This window comes from Symphalangus syndactylus, chromosome 13 (assembly GCF_028878055.3).
Source record: "Symphalangus syndactylus isolate Jambi chromosome 13, NHGRI_mSymSyn1-v2.1_pri, whole genome shotgun sequence".
NCBI lineage: Eukaryota > Metazoa > Chordata > Mammalia > Primates > Hylobatidae > Symphalangus > Symphalangus syndactylus.
Window position 1 is genome coordinate 96878156 of NC_072435.2, and position 17589 is coordinate 96895744.

Sequence of the window (17589 nt, forward strand, 5' to 3'; positions counted from 1 at the left end):
AAGCGAGAAATGAGCATTGCACAAAAGGATAAACATAAATGGTCCTTAAACATTGTTAGCTGATATGGCTGTAACATTTTTTTTTTTCAAGTTATTATGCACTGCTTGGTAAGTAGTCATTACATTGAGACCCCCAAGTGCCACCCTGGCTACATGAAGTTCTTAGATTACATACCTTCTCACACCAGAAGTTAAAGAATACCTGGACTAGTCGGAGTCCTACTGTACTAGCTATGTCTAGTTGTTAAATTGTTTGAGTCACTCCTGTATTTAGCCTCATTAGTAATTAGGAAAATGCTAAGTTATCACCAGAATTAGATTCCATTTTGAAATCATCAGATAAAGCTGACAATACCAAGTGCTGGCAAGCATGGTGGAGCCACAGGAAATCTTCTTATAAACCACTTTGGAAAGCAGTTTGACATTATCTTGTAAACCTGAAGACGGGTATACTCCCTGATCCCGAGTTTCACTCCTAGAGAAACCATGAACCACGGATCTGAAGAATGTTCTTGAACCATTGCTAAAAGTCAAGAACTAGAAGCAATCCAAATGTCTTTCCACAAGAGAATAAATAAAATGGTATATTCATATACTGAAACCAAGTAGCAGAAATCAGCTAATTATATATACATCAATATAGATGATATTCTAGAAACAATGTTGAGTGGGGGAAAAGAAAAATAAGAGTTGAATACTACTGTCATAAAATTGTGTGTACATACATAAATCTGTAGAAAAAAATTAACGATTTCAAAGTTTTCAGGATAGAGGGTACTTCTGAGAAGGAATAGGATCGAGGGAGAACACGGTGGGGTTGGGGAACTTAAACTGTCCTCATAATGTTCAGTGTCTTACATTTGGTGCCAGATTTCCAAGTTTATAATGCTTCATTACTTTCTGTATATAAAATATTTCCTGATAACATTTTCTAATGTTCGGCCAAAACCACATTAATACAAAGTTATTAGTACAAAGAAAACAAGTGGTTTCTTTGAAACTTTACTTTTAAGGTTTACTATTTACACTAAAATGGTAATAAGCCACACTTATTTAGAGGTGGCTCAAGTTGTTTCTGTTGTTCAACCATATAGCATCTTTTGCCTCACTCTATACTTGATGTGGAAGAAATACTCTTCAGTGCCCCATATATTTGGGGGCATAGTGGGAAATCCACCCTATGTGCCAGGCACTTTGGATACATGTTGTTTAATCCTAGTATTCCTGAGAGATTCCTACAATTGGTTCCTATTTTACAGATGAAGAAACTGAGACTCAGAGTAAGTAACTTCCCTAAGGGTGATACAGGATGTAGATGGTACAATCAAGATTCAAAGTCCATGCTTTGAGCTGGGCGCGGTGGCTCACACCTGTAATCCCAGCACTTTGGGAGGCCAAGGCAAGTGGATCACTTGAGGTCAGGAGTTCAAGACCAGCCTGGCCAACATGACGAAACCGTCTCTACTAAAAATATAAAAATTAGCCGGGCGTGGTGGCGCGGCACCTGTAGTCCCAGCTACTCAGGAGGCTGAGCCAGGAGAATCGCTTGCACCTGGGAGGCAGAGGTTACAGTGAGCCGAGATCATGCCACTGCACTCCAGCCTGGGTGACAGTGAGACTCCATCTCAAAAAAAAAAAAAAAAGTCCATGCTTTATAATTTGTAATTATGGGCTTAGAATATGACAGCATGTGGCACAGGAATCAAATGTTCATTCACTTCAGCATCTGTGCTTTGATGTAGTGTGTATCTCAAACGGGAGTTCTCACCCTTCTAAGGGCTTTGTAATGTATGAAAAGGGGGCCATCTTAGAAGACTGATTTTAATGAATTCTAAGTGACTTAAAGTAAATGCATGTATTGCTTTCATAAAATTTTTAAAAATAAAAAAACAAAATACTAAGGCAAAGATCAGAAAGGACAAATATATCTGGGATATTGAAGACGTCTTTGTTTTAATCAATAAATATTTATTGAGTGCCTACTGTGTGCCGGTGCACCACATTAGATGCAAGGGATACTAACAGTAAATAAGATACGGTCCCCGCCCTCAGAGCTTACATTTCAACAGTTTAAAGTGCATCTCAGGTATTTCAGATAACAGAAGTAATTCTACCACTCTCAAATTTTTTTTTTTTATGCAAGACAACACAACCATAGGCCAGTTATAAAATAGAATGTCAGAAAGAAACATTTAGTATCATTTGTCCAGGTCCCATCTTACAGAAAAGAAACTACTAGAGTGGCCATTTGCACCTATGTTCTGATTTCAAGTTTGGTGTTTTTCCCATTGCCAAGCCTCTCATAAAACAATATTCAGATTTGCCATGTATATATCAATATCCAAACACTGGTAGCATACCTGTGCAGTTGTCTCCTGCTAGACAAGGACCATATAATTTATAGCTTATTTAAGTGTCCACTTTCTTTATCCCATCCTATTCTTTGTGATAAACCAGAGGGATCAGGCTTAACCAAGTGCTGAACTTTGGGGCAACTTCATGCCCTAGGATTCAAGATGGCCTGCAGCTACATGCCAGGTCTGCCTGACAGGACCTTACTTCCCTTTTTTGCAGTTTTCCTGAACTGCCGCGAGGCAGCTGTACAAGCTTTACAAACCTCAGGCTGTAAGTGAACTTGTTTTCTGCATTTTCCAGCCATGTGCCATTGACCAGAAGTGAACTCAAGTATAAATTGCAAAGGGCTACTTGTCAAGATGACAAATATCTATCCTACTATTTCAACTATGAACATATTCTGAAATGCCATATGCCAGGCGCCATACCAGATACTAGGGACGTAAATATGAAAAAGTCTTTGCCCCTCAGGAGTAATATTGTTGTACTGGAACACTTGTAGCTGAAGGAAAATCTCCAAAAAAGATTTCAAAGAGACTAAAGTAGGAATGGGTGCTGGAGAATGAGCAAGAAGGGTGAGAGTCCCGCGGGTGAAGGGAGAAAGCAGCAGAGAATGAATACAAGCCCGGAGAATGAACATAAATGTGAGGGGAAGAGGCCAGAGGCCAACACTGGAAGGACAGTAAGGGCCAAGAAAGGAACTATTAATGTTTCTGGGACCTGCGGGGAACCATGGTATTAAGCTCTCATTACCAGCACCTAATTTCTTAAAGGCTGGTTTTCCAACTTAAGTGAAAGAAATTCACCCTGTTTTTAGCAATTATGAAGCACTATATTTACTTCTGTCACATTAGCTGATTCTGTGGCGGACTGGGTAATTTGAAAAGCTCCTTTGAACATGAATTGTTTTTAAACGTACAGTCTAGCAATAAGCCTAATTTTTAAAACAGAATGCTTAATTTCTCCCTGTACAATCAGTAAGATTTTGATTTTTAACAAGTTTACATGTCCAATTACATGTAAAGGAATGAAAACCAGTAAAGACACCTTTTATAATCTGAAAATAGATTTTTAAACCTTCCTTTAATGTGAAATTTTCTCTTTAAAGTGTTACGAATTCCATCAAATATAACCATTTAGGATTATTTATAGTATGTCACTGATCACTTCTACTAGTATAGACAAATAAGTTTATAGACATTATTTTGAATGTAACTAATTAGCATAATTTTATTTAAGAGTTAGACTGTGTTGTCAATACTGACATTTTGGGGAATATATAATATAGTTTATGAGTCAAGCTTCTGAACCAAAAGTTTTACTTTGAGCCCTATTCCTACCTTACCAGCTAGCAGGTGACTTTGGGCAAGCCAACCAATTAGAACACTGGGTCCATGTCCATACAGTGAAGACATCATAACCTGTCCTACCTACTTCACAAGCTTCCTGTACCGATCAACTAGATCAATATATGTAAGATTTTTTTTTTGACAACTATAAAGTACTATAAAATGACAATTACAGATAAGTCAATGAAGTTAACCATCAAAATAATATTCATGCCTATAACCAAAAGCTTTTAAACAAAACAGCTTAATAAAAAGTGGTCAGGTTAGCAAATAAAGATTATATTATACAAACTATGTTCCTCACCTACTCTCATACTGATCTAATCTTTGGAAAGATAATTCATTTTAAGGGGAAAAAATCTGTTAAGATATTTTTTAGTATTTATACAAACAAGCTGCAACTACTATTCAAAAATAGGTTTTTTTCATCCAATAGGAGTACACTCTTTAATAGAACTGTATTTGAGTAAGAATTCCATACAAATAGAATATATACCTTAACACAAGAAAGCAAGAAAAGAATATTTTACATTACATAGAACATTCAGGTGATTTGATTGAATTATCCCTCCAACTAAATACTTATTTTCCCTATTTACTACAAACATTGCAGTCAGTCAGTATATGCCAATAATCATATAGTTTTAACATGTAGTAGTGTGAAGTACACTTGACTGTTTCCAAAGGGAGAGAGGTGATGTAGTCTTCATTTCAGGGGAGAAGAATGGACTGAATTACTGTCTGCTTTTTAATGTTTCAACTAACCTGTAAAGAGAAAATGAACTGTTTCATAAAATTAATTTTCAGGTATAAAGCATGATCATCTATAATAAACTTTGTATTGGAGGTGGATTCCAAAGTACTTAAAATGATGACAGCTAACACAGATGAGGTTATGTACTAGATATCCATAAGGTTCCTTTAAGCTTTGAATTTGTCTATGATTTGAATGAAAAATTCAAAAAAGACCAAATATCTATTTTCCAGGCTACTACTACTTCTGGGCTACATATGGATGACTCAGAGGTGAAACTAGTCTCAATCCTCAAGGAGGTGATTATCTAATGAGTAGATGAACAAATCAAACAATTACAAGACAGCAAAACAAGTACTATGTCACTAATCTGTGACAAGGGCATCTAACTTTGAGTGATTAGGCAGTAGGAATACAGATACATTAGGAAAAGCTCTTCAGAAGAGAGCCTTAAGCTAATTCCTGAAGGATAAGGAATTGGAGGGTGAGGTGAGGCAGGGAAAAGGCTAAAAATTGGCAAAGAATTTGCTTATGTAAGTAACTGTAATCAGGTAAGTGTGGTTGAGAAGAAGACAGATGCACCTGAAGACCAGTGGGAGAAAACGCTGGAGGAACTTATGAAATAAGCTGTTAAGTAAATCAAAGTTTCATCCTCAACACTGGAGAAAAATTACACGTGGACGTGCATAGCTGCAAGCACACACAAATGCACAGATGGCTTCTGGAAACATGATACTTGCCATTCCATTGCCTCATCAAGGCCGGTGCCTTTGGTTGCTGATGTTTTGAATATTTGCCATTTTCGGTCCTTCAAGGCAGGTAACCCAAGTGAATTTGCCATCTCTGAGGAAGTCATGGCCTGTTCCATGTCCTGTTTATTTGCAAACACCACTAAAATGGCTTTTCTCAGCTCTTCTTCCTAAATGAAATTGAAAATATTTAATTTCTTTTAACTAATGTGCTCTCTCGAGTTTAGAAAATGTCCAAAAATACATTTTAAAAGTGTATTTTATAATTACTAATATATTATATTCATTATACATTATGAAATTATATAGAAATTATACAGAGAAGTATAAAGAAAAGAAGTTTCACCCATAATCCTACCTCCCAAATATGATCACTGTTAACATTTTGGGTGTTTTCTACTAGTACTTTGTTTTGCAGATACTTAAGAGTTTATTTAGTAAATACATTTACACACTTAAGATCACAGTTATATATAGTTCCACACCCTGCTTAAAAATTAAAATCATGTTTCTCCAAACTATAACAACTTTTTCAAAATAAAAAAATGGCTAAATATGCTCTACACTATGGATGCATGCACCATAAACTGTGTTAACTATTTTCTAGTATTAGACTCTATTAGAGTCTTTCCACTAAACTATTGGATAAACCCAAGTGGCAGGGTCTTTATACAAAAATTTCTGTTTGAGTCTGTTTCCTTAACACAATATTCTAAAAATGGAGTCAAAGTATGAACAGTTTTTTTCAGGCTTTGATAAACTGAATACATGCATGAACAGCTTTCCAGAAAGGTTACCCTACCAACAGTGTATAAAAGTCTTCATCTTCAATGCAGCCTTTGTAGAGTTGGGAATTATTTACTTTTCCAAACATAGCATCTCATTATATATTAGTAGGGTATTCGAAATGCAAATGGGCTGAGGCAGAAGGATTGCTTAAGTCCAGGAGTTTGAGACCAGCCTGAGGAACAGAGGGGTCTCTACAAAAAAATTTTTAAAAAACAAAAAAGGAAGCAGAGAGAGGAGCTCAAGGTTATAATAAGCTTTGGTTGTGCCACTGCACTCCAGCCTAGGGGACAGAGGGAGACCCTGTCTTCTTTTTCCTTTTTTTAAGACAGTGTCTCACTCTGTTGCCCAGGCTGGAGTTGCAGTGGGGCAATCTTGGTTCACTGCAGCCTCCGCATCCCGGGTTCAAGTGATTCTCCTGCCTCAGCCTCCTGAGTAGCTGGGACTACAGGTGCCCGCCGCCACGCCCAGCTAATTTTTGTATTTTTAGTAGACATGAGGGTTCACCATGTTGGTCAGGCTGGTCTCGAACTCCTGACCTCGTGATCCACCCGCCTCGGCCTCCCAAAGTGCTAGGATTACAGGCATAAGCCACCGCGCCCTGCTGACCCTGTCTCTTTAAAAACAAATGCAAATGTTATTAGCAATGTTTTTCCCCTATGAATTGCCTTTTGCTCATTTTGCAAAAGATCTTGCTATGATTAAGATCACTAATCCTTAGTCATTGGTTTCTGGTTAGGCCTGGTTTCTTATCATAATCTTGTTTATATTTGCCATATCTGAGCTTTGGGGGAGTTTTGTTTACATTAATATAATTAAATCTCATCTTTTGAATTTTTTATATGTTCTTATAATTTTCATTTTTTACATTTAATTATTTATCCATTTAGAATTCAGTTTTGTGTATAAGAAAGTTGAAAGGCCAGGCACGGTGGCTCACATCTGTAATCCCAGCACTTTGGGAGGCTGAGGTGGGTGGATCACCAGGTCAGGAGTTCAAGACCAGCCTGACCAACATGGTGAAACCCCGTCTCTACTAAAATTACAAAAATTAGCCGGGTGTGGTGGTGTGTGCTTGCAATACCAGCTACTCAGGAGGCTGAGGCAGGAGAATTGCTTGAATCCGGGAGGCGGAGGCTGCAGTGAGCCGAGATTGCGCCACTGCACTCCAGCCTGGGCAACTCCGTCTCAAAAAAAAAAAAAAAGTTGAAACCTAAACTGCTTTTGTGTCTATATTTTTTGTTTGTTTGTTTTGAGATGGAGTCTCACTCTAACACTCAGGTTGGAGTGCAGTAGCACGATCTCAGCTCACTGCAACCTCCGCCTCCTGGGTTCAAGTGATTCTCCTGCCTCAGCCTCCCATGTAGCTGGGATTACAGGCATGCGCCACTACACCCGGCTAATTTTTGTATTTTTAATAGATATGGGTGGCCAGGCTGGTCTCAAACTCCTGACCTGAAGTGATCTGCCTGCCTCAGCCTCCCAAAGTGCTGGGATTACAGGCATGAGCCACCACACCTGGCCTATGTCTGTATGTTTTAACAATAACAGTCCTGACTCGTACTTGGCCCATACTTAACATAACATGGTATTTATTGATGAATTAAAAGTGACTTCCTAAAGAAAGAATCCAACTTTTACTTCTTTCTCTGTAAGACTTTATAAGTGAAATCCTAACAATGCAAGTAACAACAATCCTGCACAACTCAAGAATTGTAAACTGAAGTCAATAATCCATTCCTTTTAAGCAATACTTTATATGATAGAAATACGTTATATCATGTGAATTATACCTAAATAAAGCTGTTCTTTAAAAAACCCATTATACCCAAGGCAATTAAACCTTATCCTTACATTTAAATTTGGTCTAAGAAGCTCTTATAATAAATATAATGCTATGATGTAAAAAAAAAAAAAATTAACCAAATGTTTAAAACTATTAAGTCTGCAATTTATAACTTGGAAGCCATTAAGAAGTCAGTAGTTCAAGGAATCAAAAGTCCTGGGCTGAGCACGGTGGCTCATGCCTGTAATCCCAGTACTTCGCGAGGCCAAGGCAGGCAGATCAGGAGGCGGGCAAACTGCTGAGGTCAGGAGTTTGAGACCAGCCTGGCCAACATGGTGAAACCGTCTCTGCTACAAATACAAAAATTAGCCCGGTGTGGTGGCAGAAGCCTATAGTCCCAGCTACTCAGAAGGCTGAAACAGAAGAATCACTTGAACCTGGGAGGCGAAAATTGCAGTGAGTGATCACGCCACTGCCCTCTAGCCTGGGCGACAGAGCAAGACTCAGTCTGGAAAAAAAAAAAAAAATCAAAAGTCCATAGTCCCCTCATCTGAGGATGCTTTTACCTAGGTATCAACTGGCCTAGAACTTATATTTAAACATCCCTTGCTTAAACAATTCAGAATCCAGTTTTTGACAAGAGAAAGAAACTTATCCATCTAATTTTCCAGAGCAAGGGCAATTTTATTATCATAGTACATTTGATTATTTTTTCATTTTTTAAAAACGGATTATTTAATTCATCCTCTGAATTTGATCAGTTAGCCAATATATGATCTTATTAACTTCAGTGAATAAGATGTATTGAATTCTTAATTAAGTGCTATACATTGTTCCACCTATCAGAGTAAACTCAAAGAACTTACATTTTAGAGGGACAGATACATAAGTAAACAAATATATATTTTTTTAATTTTTATTTTTTGAGACGGAGTCTCACTCTGTCACCCAGGCTGTAGTGCAGGGGCACGATCTCGGCTCACTGCAACCTCTGCCTCCCGGGTTCAAGCGACTCTCCTGCCTCAGCCTCCCGAGTCGCTGGGATTACAGGCACACACCACCATGCCCGGCTAATTTTCTTGTACTTTTAGTAGAGATGAGATTTCACCATGTTGGACAGGATGGTCTCAAACTCCTGATGATCTCTGGTGACCTGCCCGCCTTGGCCTCCCAAAGTGCTGGGATTACAGGCGTGAGCCACCACGCCCAGCCAACAAATACATTTGAAAATAATGTAAAAAAACAGTAAGTGGGGTGCAATGGCTCACACCTGTAATCCCAACACCAGGAGGCCGAGGCAGGAGGATCACCTGAGGACAGGAGTTTGGGACCAGCCTGGGCAACATAGCTAGACCCCATCTCTACAAAAAAAAAAAAAGAAAAAGAAAAAGAAAAAAAAAGAAACAATATTGGTATAAAGAATAAAGAAGGGTAAAGGATTAGAGAATAAATGAGACTTCTGGGGAAGAGATGTGGGAAGGAAGGCAGCCATGCAAAGATGCTGGAGAATAGTATTCCAAGCAGAAGGATCAGCAAGTACAAAAGGCCCTAAGCCAGGTGTGCAAGCTTGTGTCCAAAGAACAGAAAGAAGGTCTGTGTAGCTAAAGCACTGTAAACACTGGGAAGGGTAAAAAACGATAAACGTGAGGCCCCCAGTAACCCAGAAATATAGATTTCTCTGAACTTGAATCCTTCTAAAACAGCTAAAAATAAAACGACATATTTTAAAAGTCACATCAAAGAAGTGACTTAGAATAGATGCTTTTGTTTAAGTGAGCTCTGAACCTCCTGGAAAATCAAGCAATCTGGCTTAAAGGAAGAGGAAGTTACAAGGATAGTTTTTGTTGTTGTTTTGTCTCCAACCCTCTCCTCAACTGTATTTTTGGAATAGAAAACAATTTGCATAAAAGAAAATAATATTAAAAGGATGGAGGGAACAACCCCTGCATTCTTTTTAATTATTCTTCAATGTAATAATATGTACCGGAAATAGTAAGCAAATGTAAATGACTTCCCCACATTTTAAAGTGGTTACGTTTTCTTACCTCCAACATGGCAACTAACTCTGATTTGGAAATGCCAATTCGGTCTCGGTCACAACTGTCTACTACATAAATGACTGCATCTGTGTTTGAATAGTAACACCTCCAGTATGGCCTAGAGAAAATTCAAAAGGGGAGAACATATTGTTATTGTTTTAAAGATGCAACTGACATATCAATTGCCAATTCTGTCCCACACACGTTAGAATTAATGCCTTAATGATTTACTGTTTCTGGTGGATATATGTACCATATCCCTCAGATGTGATGGAGTCAAAAGAATGTTGATAAACATTGGCTGGGCACGGTGGCTCACACCTGTAATCCCAGCATTTTGGGAGGCTGAAGCGGGCAGATCATCTGAGGTCGGGAGTTCGAGACCAGCCTGACCAACATGGAGAAACCCTGTCTCCACTAAAAATACAAAATTAGCTGGACATGGTGGCAAGTGCCTGTAATCCCAGCTACTCAGGAGGCTGAGGCAGGAAAATCACTTCAACCAGGAAGGCAGCGGTTCCAGTGAGCCGCTGGTGCCATTGCACTCCAGCCTGGGCAACAAGAGTGAAACTCCGTCTCAAAAAAAAGAAAAAAAAAAGAATGTTGATAAACATTGAATCACAGGACCAAGGAGTTTCAAAATGAATTCAGACTTCAGGCTGACAACATTTACTTATAATCTATGAAATCACTAAATATACTGATAGAAAAGTTGTACACAGACCTGATCACTACATCTTCTTAAACAAACCTTTAACTAGGCACCCCTTAAGAGAAATAAACTTTTTAAATGTGATTTTATTTAACAGTCATGAAAGTAATCACTGACATCAAGCAGTAGAAATGGCTAAAATTATAAATAAACTCAAAAGTGATTCAAAAAGCCTACTCTGGCTTGGGAGGCTGCACAATTTAAAAAAAAGAAACGTGATTCAAGAAATGAGTCAAAAGAAGTCAGAATGTTTGGAGAACACATTACTAATCTTTTAAGATGATACTATCGTGAGCAACTACTGATGGTCACCAAACATTCGCTGTTGCCATGTCAAGCCCAAAATGCTAAGCAGAAGACCTGAACTGCAGAAGGCATTTATTTTTTATTTATTCATTTTTTTTTTTGAGACAGAGTCTCACTCTGTAGCCCAGGCTGGAGTGCAGTGGCGTGATCTCAGCTCACTGCAACCTCCGGCTCCCAAGTCACGGTACAAGCAATTCTCCTGCCTCAGCCTCCCAGGTAGCTGGAATTACAGGCACACACCACCATGCCCAGCTAATTTTTGTATTTTTAGTAGAGACGAGGTTTCAACATGTTGGTCAGGCTGGTCTCCAACTCCTGACCTGATGATCCGCCCACCTCGGCCTCCCAAAGTGCTGGGATTACAGGCATGAGCCACCACGCCTAGCCAATGGCATTTATTTTTATATTAGCCCTAAATGGGATGCCTGCAAGGTACTTTAATGAATTCCAAAACAATGTGTTTCAGAGAGGAGAGACTGACAAGAACTACATGGAGGGTCCTTTCTAGTTGAGAATAGCTGAAGTAATAAGGTCTTGAGATTTTCATGAAAACATTTTCATTAAACAGGTATCTGGAAAACTGGGCTTCCTTAAGTTTTAACTCAATGGATGCTCTAAGGAAATAGTTCCAAATTTTACCTCATTTTAAACTAGGTGGCTCCATTTAAATTACAATAGAACACATATTCAGGTTTACTGATGTTAACCCTTAAAAGAACCAATAAATGTCAAATACTACCAAATAACCTGGTCTTTGTACCATACCTGATACTTGTCTGTCCTCCTAAATCCCAGACTTGGAATTTAAGGTTTTTGTACGTCACCGTCTCTACATTAAATCCAATGGCTGGAAGACAAATCAAATCAGTGGTATGTGTAGACTAATACATTCCAACTTCAAAATATCCTGTCTAATTGAGTTACAGCAATTAATGGTAACTGTTATTAGAGTTTAAAAAATATGTTTATATAATTTGTCTTAGGATTTGAGTTAAAAAGAAATGGTAATTGTTGAATCACATTATTGGTTGAGATTTTATACCATTTAAGACGAAATAGTATGCTCTGCTCCCCCACACATGTGCAGATGTGTGCACAAAACATCAACTAGCAAGATCAATACCATCTTCAGGATATTTTTAAAAAGCCAGCAGTTCTGCAAATAAAGTATATAATTTTAGCTCAAATAAATTAAAAAAAGAATTAAAAAAAGAAAAAGAAAGCATAATTTTTAGCTCAATGGAAATCCTATTATATTAAACTCCCCTCATAATAGAGTAGTTAAAAGTGTTTGAAAGCTGTATTTATAAAGTACAGTTGTGGATGTACTATAAAAAGCAGAATTTTGGCTGGCAGCAAATAAACAGACCAAAAGGAAGAGAAGCTAAACTTCAGTCCTAAACTTCAGCATGGACACAGCCATGGCTGCAGCTTTCAATCTCACAGCCCATCTGCAGACATCCTCAAGAACTCACTTGTAATAAGGTCATGGCTGGATGGTCAAAGGGCAGGTGTCCCATCCCTTTTCTCTGCCATCCTTCTTAGGTGAAAAATAGGTAAAAAATAACTTCCATGGCTGGGTGCGGTGTCTCACACCTGTAATCCCAGCACTTTGGGAGGCCGAGGCGGGTGGATCACCTGAGGTCAGAAGCTCGAGACCAGCCTAGCCAACACTGTGAAACCCCATCTCTTCTAAAAATACAAAAAGTAGCCAGGTGTGGTGGCACATGCCTGTAATCCCAGCTAGTCTGGAGGCTGATGCATGAGAATCGCTTGAACCTGGGAGGCACAGGTTGCAGTGAGCCGAGATCGTGCCACTGCACTTCAGCCTGGGCAATAGAGTGAGACTCTGTCTCAAAAACATAAATAAATAAAAAATAACTTCCAGCTATAACTGGACAATTAGCTTTTGTTTTATATTTAAGTCTGCAGTGGTAAGTGACACCTTTGAGTATTTGGCAAGTATGTCTATTACAATTAAAAAATAACAATACTATGACAAATTTGAGCAAAAAACTAAAATGCAAGTTCATGATGTCTCCCTTAGAATTAGGTAGGAATGTAATCACAATGTTCACCAATAGTAAAAAACATCATTTATATGTGCAAGACAAGAGAAAGGTGTAGACTGGGTGCAGTGGCTCATGCCTGTAATCCCAACACTTTGGGAGGCTGAGGTGGGAAGATCACTTGAGCCCAGGAGGTAGAGGTAGAGGCTGCAGTGAGCTACGATTGCACCACTGCACTCCAGCCTGGGCAAAAAAGCAAGACACTGTCTCAAAAAAGAGTGTGGTGTAAAGCAGCACTCACTGAAACTTGAAACTATCCACTGTGTTGCTCTGTACACTGCAGGAGACGCCCAGAGATGGGTCATTTTGAGAAGCAAAAACTAAGGGAACTAAAATTTACTGAAGGTAGCAAAAAGGAATAACAGACATTACAGGGTTCAAAACGCTCTTCTTTGAGGCTAGCCTCTTTTGTTTTAGACCATAAATTTAAACAGTAACAATACAGAAATACCTTGAGTGACAGACTAACGTTAGAGGCATAATTTAAAAAATCTTGAGCAAACTGTATGAACTCTTTAATTTAAATGTATTACTCTTCTCCAAGTAAATTCAGGGCAACAAATGAAAAAGTATAAATAACAACAGTATTCTCACACAATCAAATAAGACTGTTGGAGAATATTTTTGTAAGACAGTAATAATTGATTAAAATTGAGGTATTTCTTCTCTTAATAAATATATACATATATACACATATATGTTTTGAGACCGAGTTTTGCTCTTGTTGCCCAGGCTGGAGTGCAATGGTGTGATCTCGGCTCACCACAACCTCTGCCTCCCGGGTTCAAGCGATTCTCCTGCCTCAGCCTCCCGAGTAGCTGGGATTACAGGCATGCACCACCACGCCTGGCTAATTTTGTATTTTTAGTAGAGATGGGGTTTCTCCATGTTGGTCGGTCTGGTCTCGAACTCTCGACCTCAGGTGATCCACCCACCTTGGCCTCCCAAAGTGCTGCCATTACAGGCGTGAGCCACTGTGCCCGGCCTTCTCTTGATATTTTTAAGGTACCAAATTACTTCAACACTCAGTCTCTACAACTCAGATCTTTAAAAGTAATCAATAGAATTACCTAAGGTAAACTAATCTTAATTAAAATAGTAACAAATACAGAAAAAAAGGCACTTCACATGTAATATCACTTAACATTTATATAATTCTTTACACAGGTTCAAAAGGTACTTTTACCTACTTTATTTCCCCCTGAAAACCAGTGAGTATTTGTTATCTTATGTATTTTATTAGTAAAGATACTGGCTCTCAGTAAGATTTAGTAACTTAAAACTACTTTTAAACAGCTATAAACAGTCCAACCCGGCCGTAAACCAGAACAACGATCCTTAAATTACACTAAGCTGCCTCTTAGTTGATGGAAAAAGTATTATCAATGTTATGTTCATACTAGCAGTTTACAAACTTTATCAAATACTTTATCATATGAATTCATTTATTCAGAAATAGGCCTGGCATAGTGGCTCATGCCTGTAATCCCAGCACTTTGGGAGGCCAAGGCAGGAGGATCACTTGAGGCCAAGAGTCTAAGACCAGCTTGGGCAACATAGTGATACCTGATCTCTACTAAGACAAAAAAAAAAGAAAGAAAGAAAGAGTTATGTTAGATGGAGACCAGAAAGCCCCTACAATTAGTTCATCATACCAACACTTACTAGGTATAGTAGTAACAACTTCTCCAACTTGTAATCTGTACAAAATTGTGGTTTTTCCTGCTCCATCTAATCCCAAAATTAAAATCCTCATTTCTCGAGTTCCAAACAGACTGGAAAATATACTTGAGAAAAAGCCACCTAAAAAATAATATAAGAAAAAACATACACAATGTCACTTTGTGAACTAGGTACACAAAACATCTAACCTTGTCCTTTGAGAGCTATACACCAAATTAAATATTATAATTTCCTGGATGCGTAGGTGCATATTTTTCCTCCCAATGAAATATATTATTCAGCCGGGCGCGGTGGCTCACGCCTGTAATCCCAGCACTTTGGGAGGCCGAGACGGGCGGATCACGAGGTCAGGAGATCGAGACCATCTTGGCTAACACGGTGAAACCTCGTTTCTACTAAAAATACAAAAAATTAGCCGGGCATGTTGGCGGGCGCCTGTAGTCCCAGCTACTCGGGAGGCTGAGGCAGGAGAATGGCGTGAACCCAGGAGACGGAGCTTGCAGTGAGCTGAGATCGCGCCACTGCATTCCAGCCTGGGGGACACAGCGGGACTCCGTCTCAAAAAAAAAAAAAAAAAAAAAGAAATATATTATTCAATATCAAACAAGTAATCAGTTATGTTACTATGTCCTAAATATTATGTCATGCAGGCACAGAAGATAAACCAAACAATAAGAGAAATATGGCCGCGGCCTTTGGGAATCTCATTTTCTAATCAGCAGAATAGGAATATTTTAGCATGATCCCTTCATTACCACTAAAAACCAAGGGACCAGTAAGGATAGTGGGACAATATAATCCTTGCACAGGAAAAGTATTGTACAGCAGCAGTACCACTATAACCAACTTCAATCAGAGTTCTCCACCAAGCAGTATAACTAGTAATAAAACTAGTAATAACTAGAAATTGAGAAAGAAGCTGAAAACAATAACTATTTTTGACAGAAATCCATTTTTAAAAATAATAAAGCTCTATCCAATACATCACAAAATATTCCCAGAAAGATTCCTGTACACCATAATTGTGTAGTACAAAAGCACAGTCCTTTTCCCCTCCAGAGCCATTAGAGAAGATTAAAAACAAGTTACATTAACAATACAAAAAAAATAGTTAACATCAGAAGTGATGCCACACTGTTATTTGGCAAAGACATGGCATAACTAAGAGCTGCGAGTTGAAAAACGAACACCACCATGGGCTAGAGAACCTTGGGAAAGTTCAACAGAACGGGTGTGACTTAACAAAGTCCTTTCTACCATTTACAGGTAGAAGAGAGGCGGAACAAAACTGAAGGGGGTTATGGAAGACAGGACAGCGCCTGCGATGCTTGGGAGCAAGAAGTATGCTCCCAGAAAAGTGTGGAGGGATTTAACCAAGCCAAAGAATCTGCACCTTCATTTGGAGGGTGAGAAACGAGTTAAAGAATGTGCACCCTCATTTAGGCTCTAGCGGGGCGAGGGTGTTACCTGATGCTTGTGAGAATGCAGTTTCCTCAATCAGCGGGCCAAGAATTGAGAATAAAATTTCATTTACCTACTAGAAATACCCGTATTATTACATGAAACGCTACAGCAGATTAGCAGACAAATGCCAAACTGGCCATAAAACAACATAAGCAACACCTGCTCTCGGATTTTTCAAACTGACGCCGTCCCAGCGCCCCTGGTAAAGAGAATAATTAAGCTTCCACTCTGCGGCCGCAGCTCATCTTTCACCAAAAAACCTCAGCGAACCTGCGAATGACGGGTTGCCAGCCTCCGCATGAACAACTCTGCCCAGCAAGTGGAACTGGGAATGAGGAAAAACTTCATGATAAGGGGAAAGAACTCGAACCCAGGCTCTGCAGACCCGCGCTGTCCGGGTCCCCAGACCCCGCGGGAATGAAGGAGAAACGAGAGAGGGCGGAGGAGAACGCGAGAGGCCGGATCCACCCCTACAGATGAAGATCCAAAGTGAGTCAAGTCCTCCGCGACCCGCCCCCTGAGGAGCTGGCTACTCTAGGGTTCCCTGGCCGGCCCGTCTCCTCCTCTGCACCCCAGTCCTCGGCCGCGGCCCCCTCGAGTGCGCCCAGGTGCCCTTCTCGAACCCCTCACCCATGATGAACCCCCTGTCTTCCCTCGCCGATCTTCAATGACTCCTTGGCCTTCGGCTGCAGCTCCGAGGCGGTTTCCTCGCAAGCGCAGTCAGCCAGCAACTTCCACGTCTGACTCCAGGCGGGGGCGGGGGCGGGAGCGAGGGCCAGCTGCGGCTGCGCGCCGGGAACAGTGGCCTGAGCATCCGCGTCGTCGCTTTCGACTCACGGTCCCCGCTCGCTGGATGTAGATACTGTGGACGCCAGAAGAGACCAATAATTCAAAAACCTGAAGTCTCTCCTGCTTCGGTTTTCCTGGACAGAAAGAGCTTCTGAAATAGAGAAATTGGAATTTTTGTTTTAAATTCTGACACCAAAAAGTGGCGAATCTGAAAACTAAAAGTGCGAGTCGGGCCTCAATGAGACGTCCGGGTCGAACGCTGGCGCCGGCTGCGGCGTTACAGAGGACTCGTGTCCCGAAGCGCCTTGCGGGGCCAGCCCAACTCTCCTAGGTGCTTTCTCCCAGAAAGAAACAAGACTACGTAATAATAATAGGAATGGTCCCGCGCTGCCAATGCGGAGCAGCCTTACACCTGAGGCCACTAACCGGAGTTTTTTGTCTTCGATGTGGCCTGCAGGACAAGGACCTCGCCGGCCTTTTTTCTCGCTGACCGAGCAGCTGAGACCGCCTTTCGGGGTCGGCAGTGTGGACTGGCTGGTCCCGATCGTGGAGACCAGGGACGTATTCCCTCGAGGGTCGACTGTTGGAAGTAATGTAGGTTTTGATAGTGAAGTGTGTGGAGAGGAGGAAGGAAGCACACCTATAGGATGTGGAGAAGGGATTTCCTCTAGAGTAATTTTTAAAGGTTGAGCATGTATGTTTTAAAACTTCCCAAAGATCCGTTGAAAAGTAAACCTTCAGGCCGGGC

General features: G+C 40.1%; 1 protein-coding gene across 4 annotated transcripts in view; it reads right to left on the bottom strand.

Annotated features, from left to right (window-relative positions):
* ARL1 (ADP ribosylation factor like GTPase 1) overlaps positions 1 to 16963 on the bottom strand; it is a 38213-nt gene extending 21250 nt beyond the window's left edge. The window contains exons 1-6 of one of the 4 annotated variants that reach the window (XM_055235919.2): positions 16683 to 16963; positions 14571 to 14708; positions 11602 to 11683; positions 9825 to 9936; positions 5199 to 5377; positions 1948 to 4469 (exon numbers count right to left, since the gene is read on the bottom strand). In XM_055235919.2, the coding sequence (XP_055091894.1) occupies positions 4439 to 4469; positions 5199 to 5377; positions 9825 to 9936; positions 11602 to 11683; positions 14571 to 14708; positions 16683 to 16686 (546 nt within the window). In that variant the 5' untranslated portion in view covers positions 16687 to 16963 and the 3' untranslated portion in view covers positions 1948 to 4438. Of the gene's footprint in view, positions 1 to 1947; positions 5378 to 9824; positions 9937 to 11601; positions 11684 to 14570; positions 14709 to 16322; positions 16470 to 16682 lie in introns of those variants that run through there. The other 3 variants (XM_063614340.1, XM_055235920.2, XM_063614339.1) reach the window with 3 other exon arrangements.
* Positions 16964 to 17589: the final 626 nt, after the last annotated feature.